Genomic DNA, 24513 nt, shown 5'->3' with positions numbered 1-24513 from the left:
CCCTGGTGCTGCTCAGGCTGTGCAGCTGGGGACTGTGGCACTGGGGGCCGGGTGGCCGAACAGGGACTGCCACCTGCACACAGCCTCCACCAATGGCAGTGGACGTACGGGCCACCCCGGCCCCGAGCTCGGGGCTGCAATGGGGGTGCTGTAGATGGGGAGCGCTTGCTGTCCTAGGCCAGAGCCTTGCGGAAAGTGCTCCAGGCGTGAAAGCAGCGGGTGAAGGCGTGCTGCTCGTTGCCCTTGCGGACCAGGCGCAGGCGGCGTGGCTGCTCATGCTCTTTGGATCGCATGTGCTGGATGTACACCTGGCCGGCCGGACAGGGCATGAGCCGGGGCGGTCCTCACAGACCCGACCCCCACCCCCCTGGCCAGGGCTTAGCCCGCCCCACCAGCTGGCTCACCTGGCAGGCCTTTAGACTCAGTTTGATCTCCACCTGGCTTGTCTGGGTCCCCACCCACATGTAGACCTGTGGGGACAGCAGGGCAGGGGGTCTCAGCTTCCCACCTAGCAGTGGGTGGGCCCCCTGGGCAGCCGGATCAGCGGGAGGGGAGGGGCTGCACCTCTTGACCATTGTCCAGCAGCATGATGTCGTCATCCGCCAGGTCATCCTGGCAGAAGTCTGAGCACTTCTCCGTCACCGCAAAGTAGCCCTTCTCATTGGAGCACCTGCAGGTCGAGGGTCAGGGAGAGGCTGTGCGGGTGGCAGGCACAGCCGGCCCTGGGGGGAAGCTGGGGGGTGTGGGGTCTGGGTCCCGGCCTCACCGGAAGAGCCTGGTGTGCTTCATGTACTCGGCGTCGTCATCGTAGGGCTTCTGGGCCCCGAGGCCCACCCAAAAGAAGTTCTCGGGCTCCTCACCTTCGTCGATGACCTGTGGGAAAGGGTCTGTCTGGCCCAGGGCTTGGGTCTGCTCCCACGGGACTGACTACCAGGCGCATCCACCGCCTGCCCCCGTCACCTGCTTGCTGTAGGAGGCGTCGAACATGGTGTTCAGGATATCTTCCGCCAGCTTGGCCTCATCTGGGTCTGACGCCCGGCCCACCCACGCGTACACAATGCCCTGGTTGTCCTCGCTCTCAAAGGGAACCTGAGAAGTGTGCAGGGGAGTTCAAGTCAGGGCCAGCCCACAGCCCGTGACCCTGCTCCACAGTCCCCGCCACACCCACAATCCCACCTTGAGAATGAAGCAGAACTCGGAGTTGAGGAGGCTGGAGTCAGTGTTGATCTGGATGCACCTGCAGGGTGGGAGGTGTCAGCGAGGGGTCCCTGCTGCCCACTGACCCCTGCCTGCCCACCACATGCGCCCTCCCCGCAGCCAGGCACCGGGTGCAGAGGGCGCTGCCATTGGTGCGAATCTGGTAGAGGCTGGGCTGCTGGGCAGCCTGAGCCGCCTTCCTCTTGCCCCGATGGATGATGAACTTTCTCTTGAAATGGGACAGGAACTTGGGGTTCTCCTGCTGCTGTGTCATGCGTACCACCTGGAGGTGTGGAAGCATTAGGGGCAGCTCCCTGCGCACTGCCTCCACTCCCCCACCCCCACCAAGCCTCCCGAGTCTTTGCCCGCCTCCAGAGGCTATGGGGGCGCGGCCTGGAGCAGGTAGGGGCGTGCAGGCACACCTCTAGTTTGCCAGGGAAGAGGCTCTCGAACTTCTTCTGCAGGCTGAAGGTGAAGGTGAGCCAGCCCATGTTGGAGGCCTCCCGGCCCTGCCAGAAGTACACGATGCACTGGAAGTCCTCCTCCGGCTGCTTCTCCTCCGCCTCAGCCGCTGCCTCCTCGCCTTCTTTGCCCTCCGCTCCCGCTTTTTCTTCTTCCTTCTCTTCTTTCTTCTCCTCCTCCTCCTCGTACTCCACGGGGACCCAGTACCTGGGGGCGGGGGTCAGAGGATGGTGAGCGGGGGTGGGGCTCGAGCCCCTAGCATTCGCGGAGGGGCCAGGCGGCGCGCTGCGGCGGCACCTGCAGAGGAAGACGTAGCAGTCCTGCGTGTAGAAGTGGCCGAACTCCTCCTCCGGCAACCTCGCGAACTTCTTGCCCTCCAGCACGAAGCCTTCCATGCCGTCCAGGTCCTCGTTCCACTCCTCCATCAGCTGCTCCGCCTGCACCGGGCAGCAGCGAGTCACAGGGCAGGTCCCCCGCACGGAGCCCCCTCCCACTACCGCAGGGTCCCGCCCCCCCAGTCCACCTGCCCCGGGCCCCACCCCCACCTCTGCCAACGCCATGGGCGGCTGCCTTGGCAGGAACAGCGCGGTGAGGTCAGCCTTCATCTGATCTTTCTTCTCCGCGTCGCGCTTCACCTTCCCGGTGAGTCCCGGGCCCTGCAGCACAGCCTCCGCGTTGCGCGTGTAGTCCACCGTCAACACGTCGTCCCAGTTCTTGAACTTGGCCTTGAACACCTGCCGAGCATGGATGAGCATGGATAAAATTCGAGCTGGCCGGGAGGCTTGGGGGCGGGGCCTCGCCGTGGAGGGGCGGGGCCTGGCTGGGCCGAGGGGTGGCTCCCAGGGGGCATGGCCTGTGCCAGCTCGGCTGGACTCCGCACCTGCGCCTCGGTGCCCTCCAGGCTGCGGCTGACCGTGGCGTGGCGCGGCCTGTGCAACATCCCGCACAGCTCCTGGCCCAGCTTGAGGGCAGCGGCGCGCACCAGGCGTGGGGATTTGCGGCCCAGCCAGATGAACACGTCAGACCAACAGTCCAGGATGTATACGCAGCGCGTGTCCAGCAGGCTCTGCAGCTGCAGGGCAAAGGCTGGAGGTCAAGGCCCACGCTGGGCCACCAACGAGGGATCCCGGCCCTGCACCCTCCGCCCTCCATGTGTCTCACCAGCCGCATCTTGGGCAGCAGTTCCACCTTGGGACGGGTCTTATGTTCCACGGAGAGCTTGTAGTTGATCTGCGGTAGCTCCAGATAGCCCAGGCCCAGGCCCACCTGGCAGCAGGAAGGGATGGGCGTGGCAGGGGCAGGCTCTGGAGCACAGGAGCCCCACTCCTAGCAGCCCCCTGCTTTGGAGTCCAGCCGTTTCCCTGCTGTGGGAGCTCAGGACCACTGCCTGCTCCTCTTCCGACCGGTTTCCTCCCTCCACTAATGTTTGAAGGACATTCTATCAGTGGAAGGGCTTTTAAATGATGCCTTCCCTGCCTGCCCTCTCCAGGTCCTTATTGTCATTCCTAATTCTCTTCCTGCTCGCAACACCCCTAGGGGCTTCCTATCACCTTGACAATCAAGGCCAGGTTCTCAGGCCTGGCACCCAGGCACGCTGCAGCCTCCCTCTCCAGCCCCACCTTCCTGAAAACGCACAGTCTAACACTACTTCTCCTGGCCTCACTCAGAGCCAGCCTCCTGATCTTTGCTCTGACTACTTCCTGCCCAGAAGGTGGCACCCTCTCCCCACCAAAGTCCAGATGAAGACCACAGCCACCACCGTGGTGCCAGGGGAGGAAGTCAGGCCAGCACTGCCTCTTGCACCACGGCTCACCTTATACAGCTTGGGCTGAGGTGGCCAGAAGTCATCCGGCACGTGCTTCTTGATCTCGGAGGGCTCCCCGCCCAGAGCCTCCCAGAACTCTGGGGGCTCCTGACCTTGCACCAGCAGTGTGATCTCTGCCTTCCCTTTCCGCTCATTCTTGTTAATTTTCTCAGCAAAAAGCCTTGTGCGGGGAGTGGGAGTATGCAAAGCCTTTAGTGAGTCCCGTGCCCCTTCTTAGGTGACAATCTGTCTTTGCAGAAAATACCCCACCGTGTCCTCATACCTGGCCTTGGTAGTGCTACTCAGTGTGGCCTGGGTCCCCCGCCACACGTAAATGTCCAGCCCTCGATCCAGGAGGAAAACAAACCTGGGCAGGAGGAGCAGTGATGAACAGGGACAGCGACTGCCCTCATGCCCTTGGCCCTGCCCCAAATCCCTCGTTATGGGGTTTCACGCCTTACTAGTCCTGCCAAGCTCAATGAGACAGGGGTTAAAAGGGTTTCTGAAGGTCTTTTTTTTCCTAGAACCCAAAACTGCTCCCCACTAATGGGAGGGAGTGTGGGCTCAAGTACTCCCCCTGGAGGCACGGGGGCCTACCTTGGGTCCAGAGAGGACCCCTTGAGAGGCACGGTCTCCAACTTGATATTCTTTTTCCCATACACGCGGTACATCCTGGGGGCCAGAGCAAGAGTGACTGGGGAGGGGGGCAGGGAGGGGCACAAACGGGCCGATTCAGCCCTAACACCCTCTCGCCCCATCCTTCCCACCGGAGTGCAGCCCAGCGCCAGCCACGCCCACACCCCCTCACCTGGTGACATAGTGTGTGTCCTCCACAGTGTAGAAGCCGCTGGCTGTCCCACCCTCGATGTAGGAGATGTCATTGTCAAACACCTGTGTGTGTGAGGGTTCAGGCCTTCATCACTGAGCCACCCCTTCCCCCTCTAGACACCCCCCACCCCCGTCAGAGGGCAGAGCTGTCTACAGGTGCCTCACGTGTTATATATCCGGGATGAAGGTAGGGAAAAAAAGGAATAAGACCCGTGTCTCTAAACAAACACATGTTAGAGTGTTAGGATGTGTAAAAATATGTGTTTGCTGGTGTTAAGGTTTAGAAATGCACAGCATGCTTAGATATGCCTGCATCAGGCGCAGGACCAAGCAGATTTAGGCAAGAGGGCAAGGGGTGACTCAGGGTAGAATCTTGGGTGGATGGGCGTCTACACACGACCAGCTGGACGAGAGGACAGCGCAGCTCGCTCACCGCGCTCTGACTCAGGGTCCAGCCCTGGGCCCGCCCTCTTGGTGTCCAGCCGGCAGCCCCACCCCCTCGGAGCTATAGCCCCAGCTCCCCATCTCTCTCTCGGCTCCCCTAGCCCAGGCTCCCCACCTTTTGCATCTAGCCCTCCTGGCCCTGCTGTCTGCTTGAGGTTTCACCCTCCCCGCCCCCCACCCCCTAGCCCTCACCCCCCACCTCTGCTCTCAGCACGGGGAGCAGAGGTCTTCGCCCCGCCCACCAGCCCCGCCCCGCCCACGCCCATTCCCCCCCGCCCCCGCCCGCCTCGGGCCTTCCCCTCCCGCAGGCACCTGCAGGAACTCCTCACTCTCTTCGCCCATCTCCTCCCGCACCGTGCGGCACTCGGCGCCCAGGTAGTTGCGCAGGTTCACGGCGTGGATGGCAGAGCAAGCCTTCTTGTCCAGAGTGGCCTCCCCACCGATCCAGTAGTAGATCTCCCAGTTCAGAGAGCCGCTATCATCCAGAAAGGTCTGGGGGGGCGGGGCACAGGCCGAGTCAGGCCTTGCCATGGGGTCCTGGCTTCCAGGCTCACCTTCAGAGTCGTCTGGAGCTGCCACAGACTCCCCTGCCCCGGGGCGGGGGTGATGCACTGATGCACCCTGGCCTGGGCCACCACCATCCCGCCGCCTTTGCAAAGTCCTCTCCCACCTTCCCTCAGTGAACAAGAGAGTGGAGCTGTGGATTCGGAGCCATCTGAGATAAGGCTCCTGGGGGTCCCAAAGCCCACGCCAACATGCCCGACCCTCACCTTGAGCACAATGTAGCAGTCAGCCTCATAGAACTTGCCATGGAAGGCCTCCTCCACCAGCACAGGCACGAAGTTCTCGATTTGCCAGATGGTCAGACCGGGCAGCTGGCCCACATCCTCCGTGAAGAACTCAGAGTAGTCAAGGCGTGGCTTCTCCAGGCCCTGGTCCCAGCGCCGTGCCTTGCCCCCGGGGGCTCGGGCATCAGTACTCTCCTGGGGTCACAATCAAAGGCATGGCTTGCCTTTATACAGCCACTCAGTCTGGCCTCTTTATTTGCTACCCACCTCAGGGCCTTTGCACGGGCTATTCTTGCTACTCAGGACCCACTCTCCCTCTTGGCCTGGGTTGTACAATCTGTTTTAAGCAGAGCCCAGGATCACCTGCCCCTGCCCCAGCCCCTGGCCTGGCTTACCTCCTGCGTTTTGTTCTTCTCCTGGGCCACATCCGACATGCCCTTCAGCACCTGCTTAGCCTGGTCATCCTGGGCTGAGTCCTTGCGCCTCCGGAGCCGCATCTTGCGAGCCAGGGGGTCCTTGGGCCCGCTTCCTGCTTAGTGGGGGAGTAAACGGCTGGACACTAGCTGGGCCCACCGCCTCGGGCATACAGGCAACCAGGGGCCAACCGGATGCATGGGGATCCAGAGCCATGTATGTCCCACCCAATGTACAGATGGGTAAGCTGAGGTCCGGAGAAGCACCCCCGTGACATTCCGGCCAGACCTGCTCTGCTTACCAGCTGCTGCTGCTGCCACCGTGGCAGGTGAGGCCCCTGCCAGCCGCAGCTGGTTCTGCAGCGAGAAGTCGATGTTGTACCACTCAGCGGTGCGGTCCGCAGGCTTGGGAGGCATGACCAGGCTGGGGTTCTCCCGCACGTCTAGGACCTGCCTCGCAGGGAGAGGCAGAGGGGGCACTGAGCCTGAGATCTACCTTGCGGTCATGCTGGCCCAGCTTTCTGGCTCTTGGCATCCAGGGGTCTGGACTCGCATCCCAGCTCTGCAGCTGCCCCTCTGGGCTCTGCTTTTCCTATCTATGGAGTGAGACCTTGCAGGCTGGCTGCGGGGCTTGGAGGATGCTGTCGTGCACGGCATGGACACCGGGGTGTGGTTTGCCCTCTCCTTTCTGTGGCACTGGCACCCCTCCAGGGGCCTCTGCCAGATCCCCCCCCCCCCTGCAGTGATACCGCCTTGTTTAGTTTTTCCCTGAGGGGCCATCGTCACCTCCGGCCTCCCCCTCAGGTCCCTCCTCCCTCTCCGCAGCAGCCCTGGCCTGCCCGGACCTCGATCTCCGTCAGGAAGTGGATGGCCTCCGGGAGGGTCACCAGGCGGTTCTTGTTCAGGACGAGTTTCCTCAGCTTTGTGCACCTGTGGGGACAGAGCCAGAGCCTCAGGGAAGTGACAAAGTGTGGGGGGAGGCAAGGAGACCTCCAGTCTTGGAGATGGGGGACCAGAGAGGGCCAGAGGAGCCAACAGCCCAGCTAGCGAAGACACCAGTGGGTTTAAAGTGGCCGCGCACGGCGGGAGAGGCCGCGCAGCTAGAACAGGGTCCCCGCACAGCTAAGCGGCTGGAAAGGACTTTCAGTGACCGCTATGGAACAGCACTTTTCAGAGTGGCCTTCTGCAGAAATAAAGGCCCCTGGGTATGAACCACAGGATGCTAAAACACGTATTCTATCCTCAGATTAACTTGGAAGGTGCTGAAGGGCTCTCTGTTCTCTCCGAGTCCTGAGGAGGCCAAGCTAGGGGGCACTGTCACCACTAGAGGGAGCTGTACATGGTGCCGTGTCCCAAACTCTCATGGACGGGAGGAGGCCCTCCAGCCTCATCCCTGCCAGTGTCCTCCCACACTGTGCCGCGGGGCACCCACATTGGGAATCACTGGCGCAGGACTGTGTGTGCTTCCTCCCCAAAGCTGAATTAACCCATCCATTTTGCATGCTGTGCAGCAGTCACAGGGTGGGCTCTGGCTGAGATGCTGGGGTCTTCTGTGCCGTAAGGCCCCCTGCCCCCACTCGCCCTAGCACCTGCACAGGCTCTCAGGGATCAGCTCCAGGTTGTTGTTGGCAGCCATGAACTCCTCTAGGCTGGTCAGCTTGCCGATGCCCGAGGGCAGCCCATCGAAATCCAGCTTGTTGGAGTTCAGGTACAGCTTCTTCAGCTTGGTGAGCTTGCAAATGGCGGACTGGAGGGGCGACCCGGGCACGGATTGGGGGGGTCAGGGGCAGGAGCCAGGGCAGCTCGGAAGCCTTCCCTTTCCCACTCCAGGCCTGCACGTACGGGCAGCGAGGTGAGCTGGTTGCGGGACAGGTTTAAGGTCTCCACGTGCACCCACTGGTCGATGCACAGGGACAGCTCAGTGATCTGGTTGCTGCTGAGGTTGAGACGGCGCAGGCTGGGGAGGGTGTACAGGCACTCGGGCACCCGCGTCAAGTCATTGCAGGACAGGTCCACATCTAGGGTGTGAGGGTAGGGCACATCACCGGGGCCCCCGTGGCCAGCTCCAGGGGCAGAAGCCACAATGTGAGCCCCACCTCTGCCCCCTCCAGGCTCTGTGGTCTTGAGCAAGTGACTTAATCTCTCTGAGCCTTGGTTTCTCTGTTTGGGAAAACCCACACACCGGTGGGTCTAGGCATCAAGCCAGTGCTCGTAACTTGGAGTTAGCACTAGTTGTCATAGTAATGAAAGAGATGATCGTAATGTAACTGCGTTCTTTTCCCTCTGGGAGGTGGCCAGGGAAGCAGGGTCAGTGCCTTCCTCCATAAGGAAGCCGGGGACCTGAAGGGACCAGAGCCCGCAGAGACCACCCAGGGATTGCCCACCTGCGAGGTTGCTCAGGCCCTCCAGGCTGGTAGGGAGGTTGCTCTGGGTACGCTGTGTGTTCCTCAGGTGCAGGGTCTGCAGGGCCGTCAGAGCCGGAAGCTGCCTGCAGGGAGAGTCGCGAGCACGGGGCTGAGCAGGTCTGAGAAGCCCAGGTCAGGGGTGGCTGTGGCGTGGGAGGGGGGCTGGGGGACAGAACACCAAACTGAGGTAGGGCCTGACGCTTTGGAAGGATGGGGTCTGCCCCCATTGGAGGGGTGGGGGTGTGATGGGGCCAGGGCGGGCTCTGCAGGGCTGTGGTGTGCAGAGGCACCCACCGGAGCTGCGCGTGCAGCAGCGGGTTCCCATTGAGCACGAGCGTCTGCAGGTGCACCAGGCGGCGCATCTGTGGGGGCAAGCTCTCCAGGCGGTTCTCACTGAGGTCCAGGTACAGCAGGTCGGTGAGGTTGATGAAGAGCTGGTTGGGGATGGTGTCGATGCTGTGGGTGGGTGGGAGTGAGGCAGGCAGAGGGCATCAATGCCAGACGCACAGCTCGGGGGCCCAGCGCACCCACTGGGCCACAGTCCGGCCCCCGCCCCGCCCCCGCCCTGCCCCCGCTGACAGGTACCTGTTGTGGCTGAGGTTCAGCACCAGCATGTTCTTGGCGTTCTCCAGCTCCCGCGGGCACTCCGTCAGCTGGTTGTAGCTCAAGTCCTGGGCAGAAGTGGGACAGCCAAGGGAGGGGGGTCTCAGGCCCAGTGCCACCCTGCTGGGCCTCTGCCAGCCTTGGGGATCAGGGAGAGCACTGAGCAAGGAGTGGATGAGGAGGTTTCAGAGCCAAATGGAGGCAGTCAGGACCCTAGGAGAAAGGGTGCCTGGGTTAGGGCTCTGATGCTGTGAGGGGGCTCGGGCAAGGCACTCTACACCTCAGTTTCTCCGTCTGTAAAATGGTTTACCAGGGGCTGCAGGGACCACTCTAAGAGATGAGGACTGCCTTGTGGGCCAGCACAGAGGCCAGGTGGGTGGGGAAACCACTGACCAGAACTGAGAGGTCGTCCAGCTTGAAGATGTCATCGGGAACCCCAGAGTTCTTCAGGCTGTTGGCTCGAGCCACAATGGCCTGGGAAGAAACCATGAGAGTCCATGATTTCCAGCTTCCACCCCCAGGAAGCAGCAGAGAGATCAAGGAAGGACAGCACCTTGGGAAGCCCACCAGAGGCCCAAGTGCTGTCCCAGCCTGGCCTTTGCTCATAGTCCCTCCACTTGGTGAGCTCTTCCGGGCCTCCTGATGAGCTCCTATCAACACCTCAAAGCCCAGCTCAAGTGTGTCCCAGAGCCCAGCAGGGGGCCCTCAGGGAACCTGAGGAAGAGCTTCCCCATTCCAGAGAGCAAGATAAGGGAGTAGCTCTGAAGCAAAGGTTCTAGGACAGAGGGAGAGGCGTGGACCTAGCGAACTAAAGAGTGTGGACCAAGAGCAAGTCTGTTTTGTATCCTGTCAGGACTGAAACCTCAGAAAGTCTGAAGGGGAGAGAGAACAGGCCACAGGATGATGCCACGATCGTAAGCACCAATGGGGCTGCTGCCACCTTTCCCTCTGCTGCAGTGTCTGTGTAGGACCACAATGCGGCTTCGTAGCTGTCACCAGCTAAACCCTCCCCAGAATGTGGAAGGAACTTGTCACACAGCCAGGAAGCAGTGGGGCCCAGATCTGAACTCAGGCCGCCCTGGTCCAGAGGCTGTGCTTTTAACACTTGAGGGTTCTGGCCTTGGATGGGAACAACCCTCACCCAGGCCCAAAAGGTCTAGATGGGGCCTGAAGTTCTGGGATGTCAGAGGCTCCGAGGGGCGACAGGACCACCCTGACTACTTTCCATCAAGGCCAAACCCCACCCTACCCCAGTTCTTGCACTGCATGGCTGTGTGACCTCAGCCTCGGGCAAGTGACCTGGCTCTCTGACCAAGCATCTTCATCTGTGAACTTGGTGAAAGTCAGGATTATATGGAATCAACCAGGAGGAAGAGTTGGAACCGTGCTCGGCTGGTATCAACTATTCTTATGACACCTGCCTAAAAGCGGGTGGGAGTTTGGGTTTTTTACCTTTTTTCTCCATGCATTACTGACCATGGGGCATCATGGTATCCCCTCGCCTTTAGGAACAGGCACCAGAATCCGACATTGGACAGGCAGCGGGGCTGGTCCACGTGGGGTCTGGACCTGCCCTCACACCACCCGCTGGACTCCGGCCCCCACCCCCGAGCTCAACGACCCACCGCAGCACTCACCCTCAGTGACGGCAGGCTGGACAGCTCCCCGTGAAGTGTGGTCAGGTTGTTGTGGCTCACGGACAAGTGCTCCTGGGCCAGGACAGGGGAGCAGAGGCTCAGCACTGTGGGTAGGGCACCTACAGAATCCCCAACCGCCACAAAAACCTTGTACCACCCAGGGGGCCCTCAGCCACAGAGGCCTAGGACACCATCTGCAGCCTCCCTCCCCAACACAGCCCGTCTCTTCTTGCACACCTCCTGGGACAGGGTACTCACTCCCTTACTGCCGGCTCTTGTTCACGGCTGTCAGCGTCTTCCTCTAGGTCATCTCCCTTCTGCTCTGGCTCTGCCCACCTGGCCCAGCCCCATCCCCAGGGTCCCTCCCTGACTGCCCAAAGCCCCTTACCAGCTTCTGCAGGGCGGCCAACTCCTCTGGCAGGTAGCAGAGGCCCGTGCGGTTCAGCTTCAGCCACCGCAAACTGGTCATGGCCTTGACATTCTCAGGAAAGTAGCCGCCCTGGGAGGGTGGGTATTATGATGAGACTGGTCTGGGCGAGGGGTGACCCTGCTCTACCACCCTTGGTGGCCCCCATGCCATGAGAGCCTTTGGAGGACAACAGAGTCACCTCTCACCAGCTCCCTAGACAGGCCACCTCGCCATTCTGTGCCTCAACCTCCTCAACGGAATGGGGCAAATAAAAGCCCCCCATGCCAAAAGTGTGAGGACAGACTAACAATCATGATGGCTGTTGGCCTAAAATCTCTTGTTGGATTCTGACCCCTGAATGGGCCAGGATGGAACTGGCTTGTCCCCAGCTCGGATCAAATACCTCTGCCCGCCATTCCAGGCCCTCAGTAGGCCACCCAAGATGGAGGTACCCCTGAGCTTCCACCAAGGCCCTGCCTATGCCCCCACCTGGCCATCAGCATACAAGCCGTTCTTGGCAAGGTCCAAGCCCGTGTGAGGCCCCAGGTCCCCACCAGCACAGGCACAGCCTCGTACATACCCTCATGAACACCTTCAAATGCCCGCTGCGGTACCCTCAGCCCTTAAGGGCAGGCGATCTCATGCCCTTGAGGCCCTTGGCCAGTGTCCCCAGCCCCCTAGAGCCACATTCCAACCTGGTGACTCAAGACTCTGGCGAGGTCAATGAGATGTCAATGAGACCCCAGGTGAGGACGGTGGGGATGGGGGCAGAGAAAAGTGGCATGTGAACATGTGGGTAAATGCAGGAAGGCCCCGCTTGCCTCCTCAGCAGTGGCCCAACCCAACCCCAAGGAAAGCCTGGGCCCCCCCACCCCTGCAGATCAGGCTGACCCTCCCTGTACTGGACCAGCTCTCACTTCCACTCCTGCCCAGCCTGTTCTGGTCACCAGCACTGTTCACCTCATTCCTGCCCCTCTAGAACCTAGCTGGTCTCCTCCACCAGCTGCCTGAAGGCTGGGATCCAGTTCCCGGTGGCCCTCCTCTTATCAGTCCCTACCACCCGACCAGAGGCCTCACACCTGCAGGAGGGTCTCCACACCAACTAACCCATGCCCACAGCAGGGCTACTTGACTGGCCCTTCACCGAATGAGAAAACCCAGGCTCTGAGAGGGGAAGTGACTTGCCCAAGACCACACAGGATGGAGTGGCGGTGGCAAGGCCGGGCGGTGATGAGTGCGCTTCAGACCCGCCCCGCCCCCCGCCCGACAGCCCGGTAGCAAAGCCGGCCATGAGTCAGGGCCTGGCCTGGGCGTGTGACCTCAGAGGGGCGGGGACGCAGGGCCGGGGAGGCGGGAGCAGAAGCTCGCAGACCCCCAGGCCACTCTCCCGCTCGGGTGGGGCCCAGACCCCCGGACTAGGACACGGGGTAGGGTACCCCCAGCTCTGCCCGCTCCCTGGCGTGACTTCGCGTCCCAGCGTCCGCCGGGCCCCGGCCGGCCCCGGTCTTCCCGTGCGGGCCCGGAGCGGAGGCACTGGGGTCTGTTCCGGGCGGGGTCGCGAGCACCGGGAGGAGCCGCACCCCGAGCCGTCCGCGGTTCGCGGCGGCGCAGGGCCCGGAGGCAGGCGGGACAGGAAGCGGAGACCGGCGCGGGCCCGAGCGGAAGAGACGGCCTGGAGGGAGGTCGGCCCCACGCCCAGCCGGCTCACCTTGAAGTCGTTGCCGCTGAGGTCCACGCCGCGGACGAACGGCAGCACTCCGGTGGCCTCCATGGCGCCGCTCTCGCTGCGGGGCCGGACGGGGCGCGGGGGGCGGTGGGGCGGTGGGGCGAGCCGCGGGCTGGGCCAACGCCGGCCCCGCCCCTTTAACCCGCCTCCGCCCGGGCCCGCCCGGCAGGCGGAGCCCCGGCCGCGCCCTTAGCGAGCCAGCGCACCCGCTCGTGGTGGGGAAGCACCGGGCCCGCGGGGGGCTTTGGGCCTCCCTGGGCCTCAGTGTCCCCGTCTGTCTGTTCGCTGGCCGGGGGGGCGTCGAAAAGTCCGGGCTCCCTCTGTGCTCCCGCAGCTTTCCTAGGCTAAGTTCCAGCGACCTATGGGGGAGGGGCAGAGTATTACAGACCCTGCAGGTCCAAGCACTGGGCCGCTGCAGCAGCTGGCCACGGCGTTTGGAGAGATTATGGACCCAGACCTGGGGGAAGATGGACCCAGGGGTCTCTATCCCCTCACTGGGCCCTGCATGGCGACCAATGGTAGCAGGATGCCTCGGTCCTTGGGTCCTAGGGCTCTGGGCAAACCCCTGGTCGGCTCCTGGCCTGTTCCCTCAAGTGTGAAATGCTTCCTGAGGTTGTGGCCGGAAACAAACGCAGGTGTAGGTCGTGGCATACAGCAGGCACTCAATAAGTGGCATGTTATTATTCCTGCTTAAAGTCAACACCCACCCCCTCTCTGTTTATTTCCTCGATCCTCTACCAGCCGGCACATGGTAGTCCCCAGTAAATAAACGAGTGAGCCCCAGGTTACACGCACAATCATCCTTCGTAAGGGAGGAGGGGGCCTACCCATTTCACAGTAAAGAAAATTGAGGCCAGAATGGAGAAGTGGCCCGCACACGGGCACATGGAGCAGGGGGCAGGGGTATCCTCCTGAGTCGCGCTGTGTGCATGGCTGGCCAAAAGATAAAATGACAAAGCCTCCACGGCACACTCAGGGTGACCGAAAAGGGCCAGGCAAGTGGGCCTTCGGGCCAGGTATCATCTGTTTGCCTCGCCCCGGAAACAACGTAAGCCCAGACTGCTTTCTCTATACCGCTGCCTCACACGCAGCACACGCGCCTTCACAACGGGCCCTAGGGACCCACTCATTCTGAACTCGAGTCACCGCCCCCACACCGCCTTCTAACTAGTCCCGAATTCGGCTCTGCGCCTTTAAATCTGGAGTGCGTCCGAGAGTCCCGCCCTCTAGGGACCCTGTTTGTCGGTGAGGGGGCGTGGCCGGATCATCATTGGCTGAGCCGCTCAGTATTTTGGAACGTGGGAGGGGCCTCGGACGCTCCGATTGGCGCTTGTCTGCGTGCGTCGGAGGTCGGCGGCTGCCCGCGGGGCCTTGGTGTTCGGTTCCCGGGTCCTCCGAGTTCCATTCCCAGGCGGGTCTGGGCTCGGGGGCCCAAGCACAGCCGCCGTGTCCTCCGGTCGCTGTGCTGAAGCCGCGACGCACGTACAGGCGGAGTGTGGCTGGGCTGCCCTTGCCACCCAGGTCCGGGCGTGGAGCGTGCGTCGGACGCAGGTCGGGGGCGTGGTCTCGGTCGGGGGCGTGGTCTCCGCCGGGGCCCGCAGTCGAGGCTCGGAAAAGAGGGAAGGGCTTTGGGACCCAGGCTGGATTTCGAATGTCTAGCCTGCCCCTTCACGTCTTGGGCACATCACCGCGTTTCTCGGGACCTGGGTGCCCTCCCCGTGAACCGGGCCATCACGGGCCCACCAGGGGTTGCTGCGCGGCCTGCACAGCCCCGGCCCCGGGCAGCAGGTGTGGCGGAGGAGGGGAAGGACGGGAGGCATCTCAGGGCGCTGAGTTGGGTTATTTTTAACCACCCGCGCTCTCTCGCCCTTCCCCGAGTTGGAAGGCTTCGATTTGGGCCCTGCGCGACCCCTGGCGGGGTTCGGCTGAGTCCGGTTTAGGCAGAAGGTAATTAAAGCGCTTTACAGTTTGCAAGTGGATTCTTGGTCCGTCTGGCAGTATTGATCAGCGATGAGGAAATTAAAAGTGGCTGCAGGGCCTTGGTGGGTCACCCCCCCCCCCACCCTCAGCCTTTGACCAACCAAGGCCCCAGAGCCCTCTTGTCCTATTTTTAGTCTGGGCAAATTGGGGGCGGGGGTTGGGGCTGAGTCCGACGGTGATTCAGGCTTCAACTGCTCTAGGCATCTCGTCACCTAGCAACGGAGCCCTGGGCACCCACAGCAGAGCAGACAGGGCACAAGTCCTTGGTGCCTGAGCTAGTCTGAGCCCAGGGTCATCTGCTGAGGCATCCGGAGACAGACAGCTCTCCCTGGTATCTGACTCTTTCCCTGAGTTTGCACCTCGCTCACCCCCTCCCCACAGCTCTCAGGGCTGGAGGGCAGAACCTGAGGCTGTAGCGTGGTGGCCTGGGCCTGGGAAAGATATCTGTCTTCACTTCCCAAGCTCCCCGCCCTGCCCAACCTTACAGTTCTGGGCTTTCCACTCGTAAACCCCTTTTCACCACAGCTGTGCCATTTTACAGGTGAACAAACAGCTTCGGGCTCTCATCGGCCTTTGTCTGTTGCTTGGGTTTCCAGCCTCTGAGGACAGCTGCTCTCCCACCCCCCCCTGCCCCTGCTATTGTCCCAAACCCTAGGGGCCAAGAGAGTCCCCTGTCCAGAGGCGCTGGGCTAGTTCTCTGTTGGTGGAGCGGGGGGGGAGTGTCCTTTATTATTTATTTATTTTAAAATAATCCCTATGCTGAACGTGGGGCTGGAACTCACGACCCGGGGATCAGGAGATCAAGAGTCACACGTGCTCCCTACTGAGCCAGCTGGGTGTCCCGTTGGGGTCCTTAGAGTTAAATAGCTTGCTGCCCCCATAACCAGGCTTTCAGTCTTGACTGGCATGTGCCTCCCTGGGCAGCTTGGTCCCCCTCACTCACCCTGTCCTTTGGGTCGATTGCTTACCCTCTGGGGGCTACCCTGATTTGGAGGGGAGATTGTGGCCCCCTGAGCATTGCTGAAGTCCCCTCAAAGGCCTGAGGGGCTCTCCAGGGCAGGCTGTCTGGGAACCCCAGGTTGTGTCTTCTCCGGGCCTTGGTTTCCTCCTGCCTATGCCAGCCCTGGTTAGGAAGCAGGATGAAGCTGCCTGGCGGAGCTAGCTGTAGGCCCCGAGAGACTGAATGGAATCCGGGAGTGGGCCAGAGTCAGGACGCTTTGCAGTCATGGGTCCGGGGCTCTAAAATGCAGGTAGCAATGATAAGACTCACCTTGGGGTCTTAGGTGATGTCAGGGGTCCCTGAGGGTGGGATGAAGAAGCTGGGTCTCCTTTTCTGACCTGCCCCAAGTCTCAGGGCCTTTCTACAGGAGCTCCTCTATCTAGGGCACGAGTGAGCTGTTTGCAGGTTTGGGGGAGGGAACTTGGGCAGCTCCCCATCTCCTGAGAACCCCCTTCTGAGAAATTCCCAGGAGTGCCCCTCACGGGCTCTACCCGTGGCAGCCCCGGCATGGTGGGGTCTGCCCTGCTGGCCAGCCTGGCCGGCCGCCCCCCTCCAGAGCTGTCTCTGCGCCCGGGCTCTCTTACAGGCAGACAGACCATGGCAGAGTTCTCCCAGAAGCGGGGGAAGCAGCGTGACGAGGTGCTGGGCGGCACCGTGGACTTCCTCCTGGCTAATGCCCGCCTGGTGCTGGGCGTGGGCGGGGCCGCTGTGCTGGGGATTGCTACCCTGGCTGTGAAGCGGGTAAGGCTGGGCTGAGCCGTGTACCCCTGGGGCTCCCAGAGGAGGACAGCAGGGCTGGGCTGCCACGGATAGTGGGGACTGGCCAGGGTGCACACCTGCTTCTCCACCCCAGCAACCTGCTTGGCATTGGTCCTGGCTTTGGCATGGCTGCCCAGACCCCAGAGGCTCTGCTCTGTGTCACTCTGCCTGCAGCTAATTGACAGGGCCACCAGCCCTCGAGATGAGGATGATGCCAAGGGAGACAGCACATGCCTGGAGGAGAGCTGGAAGGAACTGAGCCTTCTCAAGGCCACGCCACGTCAGCAGGCCCGGAGCCCACCTGCTGCTCTCAGCCAGCCCGTGGCACTCCCTGCCCCATCGCCGGCTGCCCCAGGTGAGTGGCACCCCTTCCCCTCCAGCCTGGGTGGGTACCCCTCTGGTGGTCCCATTTGGGAGATGGAACCCAGGTTCTGTATTGACTGACTGTGACCTAGACAAGTCCCTGCTCCGCCAGGACTGTGGCCTCTTGGCATGTTTTACAGTGGCCTGTTTTCTCTGCCCTCCTAATCTCCTGGGTCGTGCCAAGGCTCCTGCCACTGAGACATGGGTAGAGCTCTCTTGGCTCCTGATGGGGGTCTGCTCACATGGTCCCGACCCCTTCATTCTGCAGAGGGGCCCACAGACACCCGTCCTCAGATGTCGCCTCCGCTTAGCTCCCCAGCACCGCTGTGCCTGACGTTCCAAGAGAAGCTGCTGGCATTCGAGCGGGACCACGTGACCATCCCAGTGGCCCACGTGGTTCTGGCCAAACAGCTGGCCGGCGATATCGCCCTTGAGCTGCAGGCCTACTTGAGGAACAAGTTCCCGGAACTGCCCTTCGGGGCGCTGGTGCCCAGCGGGCCGCTCTATGACGGGCTGCAGGCAGGGGCGGCCGACCGCGTGCGTCTGCTGGTTCCTGTGGTGCTCGAGGAGGGCCTGTGGAGCCTGGTGCCTGGGCTGGACACTGTGGCCAGGGACCCTCGCTGCTGGGCTGTGCGCAGGACTCAGCTGGAGTTCCGTCCCCGCGGGAGCAGCCCCTGGGACCGCTTCCTGGTGGGCGGCTACCTCTCTTCCCGCGTCCTGCTGGAGCTGCTCCGCAAGGCCCTGGCCTCCTCCGTCAACTGGCCGGCCATCGGCGGCCTCCTCGGGTGCCTTATCCGGCCCAGCGTGGCCTCGGAGGAGCTGCTGCTCGAGGTGCAGCACGAGCTCCTGGAGCTCACGGTCGCCGTGCTGCTGGCGGTTCCCGCCGCCACCACCGAAGATCCCCTCCTTCTGGCCTGGCCCCTGGAGGGGCTGGCTGGGAACCTGTGGCTGCAGGACTGGTACCCTGCAGAGGCCGCCAGGCTGCGGGCCCTGGATGACCGCGACGCCGGGACCCGCCGGCGGCTGCTGCGGCTGCTGTGCGGGGTCTGCCGTGGCCACCCGGCCCTGGGGCGGCTGGACAGGTGCCACCTGAGCCAGGTGGTGCTGCGCCTGGGGGAGGCCGAGGCGGACTGGGCCGAGGCGGCCCTGGGGGAGCGCTTCCTGCAGGCCCTGGAGGCGCTCATCGACAGCCTGGCACGGGCCAGCCTACCCTGCCACTTCGACCCCGGGGTGAACCTCTTCATCAGCCTGCGAGCAGAGGAGATTGACGACCTGGGCTTCGCGCTGTACAGCGGCCTGCAGGCCCCAGAGTGGCTGCTCTAGCTGGGTGGGGACGGGGCGGCCGGCAGGCGTTCCGACGCGGGTGAGCGGGGAGCACCTCCCCTCCGGGCCTTTGGAGAGCACTTTCCCTCCTGCTTTAGCCAGAGTGAAAGAGGGTGCGTTCTGTGAGCCCACAGGGTTAGCATGCATGCGGGCAACGGTCACGGGAGCCCCCCACCTCCCAGTCCCTGAGAGCTCGGTTGGCTGTCCCCAGAGGCAGCCCGCAGCACCGGCCATGCACACATGCCCCGTCAGCCCTCGGGCTGCCCCAGGACCTTGGGCCCAGTCCTTCGTCACCAGCAGTGAACGCACGGACAGAACACGGCTTCTGCTGTCCTAGGCAGGGGATAAAGGCAGCTCCATTTTCTGCCCAGAGGGTGAGTTAGCGCTTTCCTCGGGTGCCAGCTCCAGGCATCTCGAGGCTTCTGGTGCTGGATGCTAAAGACTGTGTGTTTGTTTCGTCCACCAGGGGCCGGAGTCACCTGCTACCCTGTCCCCCCACCGGATTGCAGCTCTGGGGCGGATTTGAAGGCTGTGTCTCCCAATGCCACCTGCGTGTCTAGGTGGCTTGTCGCGCTGTTTCCTCTAGCCTGGAGCAGGGCTCAGTCCAACGTGCTGCCCACCTCGTGCCTCTGGGGAAGGCCCCTTTCTCTCCACCTGGGCTGTTGCTCTTTGGGAAGCAGAGGCCCCTGGTGGGGGTGGAGGGAGCAGAGGTTCCCTGTGCTGCCCGCCTTGCCTGGAGCCAAGGATGCCCCATGGCCAGAGAGCAGAGGCTGTGCGCCCCCCCCCTCCCCTCAGAGGCCGCCGGGGCAAGCCTGGCCTCCACAGTGCCACCATGAACTGCTTCCTGCTGAGTTCTCACTAAAGCCTGGCACGGGGCCAAGGAGTTCTGCCTTGCCTCCCAGGCATCCCTTCTGGCTTTGGTATCCTCCTTGCTGAAGCAAAGCTATGCCTCAAAGAATGTGAGTAAGAATAAAAGGAAAACTTCTGATGTCCGTGTGATTGGGGCTGGGCTCTTATACACACAGCTCTTTGGAGTTCTGGAAGCTCAGCCGTAGGTCTTAGGACCAGCCTGGAAAAGTGAGGGTTTATTTTTTAATTTAAATTTTTTTAAAAAGGTGTTCTTTATTTATTTGACAGAGATCACAAGTAGGCAGAGAGGGGGGTGGGAAACAGGCTCCCCGTTGAGCAGAGCCCGATGTGGGGCTCGATCCCGGGACCTCGGGATCATTACCTGAGCCGAAGGCAGAGGCTCAACCCACTGAGCTACCCAGAAGTGAGGGTTTAATTGGAAAAGTAGGTTATGTGGAGAGATATTACAAGATTTGTGGTGTTTCGCTTTATGAAGGGGACCCACGAGTGAGGGACTTCTTTTCCCCCCGAAGTCTAAACTCTCAGGCCCCCACTGTGCCTTCTGTGGTGGGTACGGCTGACCCCAAGCCCCTCGGGGAGCAGTCAGCATTCAGAGAAACAGGTCTCTGTGGCTCCACAAGTGGGGGACAACCCCCACCCCCAGACAGGGAAGTGACAGCATCTCAGGGTCCCCGCAGGATCCTGAGCCATGGCTGGGGCTCCCTTTGTCACCACAGATGACAAGTGGGGCCTGGGGAGGGCTCTGTCTGGGCCATGAGTATCAGTACAGCCGCCATTCGCACCCTACTCTTCTTCCCATCCCGTCATATTTCCTGAGGCAACCCCCGCCCCTTTGTGCTGAGTACAAGACGGGGAAGCAGGATGGATGTCTCCCACCCCCGCCCTCCACTCTGACGGCCAGCACCTGCGACCAATGGGCTGGGTCTGTGCACCTCTGGGTGCAGGACCAGGGGCTGGCCCCGGAGGTCATGAGGACTGTCTGCCTCGGGCACCTGTGGCTTGATGGCTTGACAGGGAGGCTGTGGTGAGGGTCAAAGGGTGGGAGACTGGCTTAGCAGAGGTCCATTCAGATCACTTGGCTTGGGGACTGGTGCACAGGGGACTTTGAGCAGCTGTCATGGTGGCTGGGTGTGGGCAAGGGAACAGCCTGGAGGCAGACAGAGGTGGGCCTTGGTATTCTTTTATTTTAAGATTGTATTTATTTGACAGAAAGATCACGAGGCAGAGAGGCAGGCAGAGAGGGGGAAGCAGGCTCCCTGCTGAGCAGAGAGCCTGATGTGGGGCTCAATCCCAGGACGCTGGGATCATGACCTGAGCCGAAGGCAGACGCTTAACCCACTGAGCCACCCAGGTGCCCCTGGGCCTTGGTATTCTTGTCATAAAATGGGAGATTGTGTAATACCAACTTCTCAGGCAGCTGTGTGGCATAAAGACGTATGCAGTGTTAGCTCAGTGCCTGGCCCAAAGGAAAGCACTCCTGAACCCGACTGTGGGCCCCTGCTGCCTCCCCCACTGACCAGCGTCACAAAGCCTGAGCGCAGCAAGGGGCACCAGTGCCAGGCCTGCGTCTGACCAAGGCCGTGTTCCCCAGGACCCCTGGCGAAGGGCTGGCAGGGCATGGCCAGGGGCAGCAGTCTGGGAGCCAGCTGGGCCCAGACCCCCCACTTCTTCGATGATCAAGCCCCAACACGCGGCCCCCTCTGTGGGGGCCTCGTGCTTCAGGTGGCTCTGAAGTTCTCAGACTACCACTCCAGTAAGAAAAAATCAGGATGAATTAAAAGGGAGAGAAAGGAGGCACTCAGGGTTACATCACCTCCCTAAGGTTAATACTGTCTGAGACCTCGGTTTCTAGCTGGAAAATTGGTCTCAGCACACGGTCTGAATGTCTTAATACTTACGGTCTCTGACCCTGGTGGCAGACACAGGCCGTCCATGTCCTCCGTGTAGCTTTACCAAGGGACCCAAAGCCAGGAGTTCAGACAACTGGGGTACGGCAGAGATGACCCCTGCTCAGAATGAAGGCATCACCGGTGCAGATAAAAGACAAGCCCCCCATGGCACACAGAAACTTACTAATATGAAATATGCCACCGCTCGCTCTTCTACCCTAACTCTGGAATAAAACTTACCATGTAGAAAACGTTTCCTTTCTGTACACCCCTTGTAGGCCCTTCTCTTCAGGAGCACTTAGCGGTAGGATGATCTCTCAAGTGGGGGTACCGTTCGTTCCCTAGAGCTGGCCTGCCTGGTTGTTCTGATCTTTGCTCCAGTGGCTGTCCCCCAACCTGCGGCTTCCCTTATCCGCCACCTCAGTTCTGCATGGCGAGCTGCAGACCAGGAACAGATGATCTTCCCCACGTATCGTGTCCATAGCAACGCCTCACACTGGGGCACCACGCGATCAGTCTCCTGCCGTCATCCCGCCGGCACTGCGCCATCTCACGTCCCAATGAGAAGAGGAGTGGGTACGGTACGATACGGTAGTTGGGAGAGGGGGAGCCCACATTCACGAACGTTTTATTACAATATATTGTTATGGTTTTATTATTAGGTATTGTGACTTTCTCACTGTGCCTTATTTAGACATTAAATTTTCTCATTCATATGTAAGTACAGAAAAAGACACAGTCCAACAGTGTATATAGGGTTTGGTACTATCTGCGGTTTTAGGCATCCACTGGGAGTCTTGGGACATATCCCCCAAAGATAAGAGGGGGAAACTGTACTTAAACCAACACACCCTGGGGCGCCTGGGTGGCTCAGTGGGTTAAGCCTCTGCCTTCGGCTCGGGTCATGATCTCAAGGTCCTGGGATCGAGCCCCACATCAGGCTCTCTGCTCGGCGGGGAGACTGCTTCCCCCTCTCTCTGCCTGCCTCTCTGCCTACTTGTGATGTCTGTCAAATAAATAAATAAATAAAACCTTAAAAAAACCAAACCAAAACAAAAAACCAACACACCCTGAAGAAGTCTCTGTGCACACAAACTATGGCACAGACATTCCTGGGAGTGGAAAGTATTCAGTGTCCAGACCCTGAAGGAGCCAAACTGCATTCTGGAAGGACTTAAGTCAATAGGCCAGAAAACCAGCCCGGAGCCCTGGGCGGGCAGGAAGGGGACAGCAGGTGGAACTGAGAGGCAGGAGCCCAGGGCAGTGTGGGGCGAGCCCGTCCACCCCCACCCCTGTTGGCTCCCAATCCCCTTTCTGCAGACTTGACGACTTTGAGCAGACAGCGGAAATCGAGGCACACTGAGCTGTGCCTGCTGTCTGCAGCTCGCCACACCTCCCTGGAGTGCGGGGCGAGGGTGGGACAGCGGAGGGGAAAACTGTCACTTTGGCGAGGAGCCACCGGTTGCCCGAGCTGGCACCCGAGGCGGGCAAGGAAAGCACTGCCCGAGTTTTGGTGGCGAACAGCCCTTCCCCTTCAGACGGGAATTTGGGTAGCTGGCCGTGTCTGTGGCTGGCGAGGCCCAGGAGGGCGCAGGGCCCATGGGCTGAGGCAGGGCTAGAATGGCTTTGCTCCAGCCCGGTCCTGCTCTCCCTAAAACGAGGGCCTTCAACCTGGTCCACCACCTGTGGTTCACGCACTGGCATTTACCAGAAGTACACTTTTGGAGTCAGAACAATAAAGATAATAAAAAAAGAATAACCACCACCCAGCACCATTACAGTTTGGTGGCACTCAACTCAGGGAGGAAGCCGGGAAGGCCGCAGTGGACCAAGCCCAGAGTGTGTGCTGCAGACACCACGGGAATGGTCCGGGGAAAGCGCTCTTGGGCCCTCTCTGCACGGCTGCCTGGGGCACCACCTCCCAAGCAGAACAGCAGCGGTGTCAGGCAGGGATGGGTGCACATGTCTGTCCCTTGGAGGGACAGCCAGTGGACAGCAGTGATATCCCCAGGGGGGGACCCGCGCCACCCTGGCGGTCTAGTTCCGGGAAGTCGGGCTCCATGATCCCACAGTCTGAATAGTGGCCGTTGTGGGCTGCAGCAGGCCTCGGAAGGAGAGGGGGCTGCAAGTTCACCCCCACAGGGCAGCAGGGTCTCCTCCCGCTGTCCCAAGAGCTAGGGCCTGATGGGGCGTGGTGCTGTGCGGGGCACAGGGCCTGGTGCACGTGGCAGGGGCTGGGCGGGGGGCTGACATGGCTTACGGCTGCTCCAAGACCAGTAAGCATCAGAGATGGTTCTCTCGGAAGGCAGCAGCTGGGCGGGGAGGCCCCTCTTGCAGACCTTCAGACCAGGGCAGCCCAAGGCAGTGGTGGGGATGTGTGTGCACCAGCCAGGCTTCCTCTTCTCTGAGGGGTGGCAGGTGGCTCCGCCCCAGCCGGTGGGCTCCCACCTCAGCTGAGTGGAGAAAGGTGTGGATTCTCCGGGAGCTTCCAGGGCTGGCCGTGGCGGCTTACAGGGGAAAGCATTTCCCGTTGGAGCCTGGGTCTCCACCAGCAGACAGCCCTGGGCACTGCCTCTTGGGGAGGCTGGATGAGAAATGTGGTGCATGACCCACCTGGCCTGGTGCTCAGTAAGCCGGGGTCATTTTCACCTCGGTCCCGCACAGCACAAGCCGCAGACGGGGGTCATTTCAGAGGCTCAAACCTTTCCAGGCACCATTAGGTGGGGGAAGTTTAATTTCTCATCACCTAAACGCTGCCAACACTCCCTCACGGGTTCTGCTCGGCAAGTTCTCCTGCCATCAGGCCCAGCCGTAACCTTCCACCAAAGAGCCTCCAGGTGAGGGCCACTGGCCTGTTACAAATGGGGCCGCTCAGGCTCGGCGGCTAAGGCGCAAACCCAGGGACAGCCAGGACCCGAGCCGGGTCTGACCTCACTATAATCCACCCCCACAGATTTTGGTCTTGGCACGCACGGGAGTTACCTGTGGGAAGATTAAAATCCCCCAATCCGTCTAAAATCCAGAACCTATAAAATGCAGCAACAAAACCACCCAGTGGGAAAATGGGCAAAATACAAAAAGATGTTTCTCCAAAGATCCACACGTAGCTTGTCAGTACATGAAAAGATGCTTGGGACCCGTGGTCATCAGGAAAATGCAACTCAAAACCACAATGAGAGAACACTTCTCACCCCTTAGGATGGCGCTAACAAAAATCAAGGAAAATAGCACTGGCAGGGAGGTAAAGCCTCAGGCACTGTTGGTGGGAACGTGGAACAGGGCAGCCACTGGGAAAACTGTCCACACAGAATTACCATTCAGAGCCCGCGGATCTAGTCCCAGGCATGTACCCCAAAGAACTGAAGGCTGCTTTTCAAGTCTTGCACATGTGCTTATGGCAGCACCGTTTGCAACAGCCATGATGTACGAACGACCCAAATGCCCAGGAACTGGCCGGGTGGACACGGTGCGGTTCATCCATGGGTCTGGGCTCCACTCAGTCGCACAGAGGAATCACGCGCAGACCCAGGCTCGTGGATGAGCCTTGCAGATGATGCGCAAAGGCAGAAGCCAGGCAGAAGGTCACAGGCTCTGTGATCCCATTTACACGGAC

At 61.2% G+C, this 24513-nt stretch overlaps 2 protein-coding genes across 6 annotated transcripts; one reads left to right on the top strand and one right to left on the bottom strand.

The window, feature by feature from the left end:
- Window positions 1–99: 99 nt before the first annotated feature.
- FLII (FLII actin remodeling protein) lies at window positions 100–12805 on the bottom strand. 2 transcript variants are annotated; one of them, XM_032841247.1, is made up of 30 exons: window positions 12699–12805; window positions 10970–11080; window positions 10582–10653; window positions 9338–9418; window positions 8927–9012; window positions 8636–8797; window positions 8321–8424; window positions 7779–7954; window positions 7526–7683; window positions 6782–6866; window positions 6239–6386; window positions 5919–6055; window positions 5506–5718; window positions 5048–5227; window positions 4272–4354; window positions 4061–4135; window positions 3747–3830; window positions 3473–3644; window positions 2821–2925; window positions 2540–2731; window positions 2205–2393; window positions 1957–2096; window positions 1620–1866; window positions 1326–1480; window positions 1177–1237; window positions 961–1089; window positions 767–873; window positions 565–670; window positions 405–470; window positions 100–308 (listed from the first exon to the last, which is right to left on the bottom strand). In XM_032841247.1, exons 1-30 carry the CDS (start codon window positions 12759–12761, stop codon window positions 174–176), a joined length of 3822 nt encoding a protein of 1273 aa, XP_032697138.1. In that variant the 5' UTR covers window positions 12762–12805; the 3' UTR covers window positions 100–173. The 2 variants fall into 2 exon arrangements, with proteins under 2 accessions (XP_032697138.1, XP_032697140.1); XM_032841249.1 differs by having other exon boundaries at window positions 5919–6052.
- Window positions 12806–14236: 1431 nt separating this feature from the next.
- Window positions 14237–18892, top strand: MIEF2 (mitochondrial elongation factor 2). Of its 4 annotated transcripts, none has more exons than XM_032841282.1 (4): window positions 14237–14267; window positions 16283–16437; window positions 16630–16810; window positions 17087–18892. In XM_032841282.1, the coding sequence occupies exons 2-4, from the start codon at window positions 16294–16296 to the stop codon at window positions 18139–18141; spliced, it is 1380 nt and encodes a 459-aa protein (XP_032697173.1). In that variant the 5' UTR covers window positions 14237–14267; window positions 16283–16293; the 3' UTR covers window positions 18142–18892. The 4 variants fall into 4 exon arrangements, 3 of the variants coding, with proteins under 3 accessions (XP_032697173.1, XP_032697174.1, XP_032697172.1); XM_032841283.1 differs by lacking the exon at window positions 14237–14267 and adding an exon at window positions 14317–14504; XR_004380734.1 differs by lacking the exon at window positions 14237–14267 and having other exon boundaries at window positions 16223–16437; window positions 17087–18515; window positions 18608–18892.
- Window positions 18893–24513: the final 5621 nt, after the last annotated feature.

Source organism: Lontra canadensis, unplaced genomic scaffold (assembly GCF_010015895.1).
Source record: "Lontra canadensis isolate GAN:19392208 unplaced genomic scaffold, GSC_riverotter_1.0 scaffold122, whole genome shotgun sequence".
In the NCBI taxonomy this organism is placed as follows: Eukaryota; Metazoa; Chordata; class Mammalia; order Carnivora; family Mustelidae; genus Lontra; species Lontra canadensis.
The sequence above is the reverse complement of the archived record's forward strand: the minus strand, read 5'-3'. Positions and strand labels throughout refer to the sequence as shown.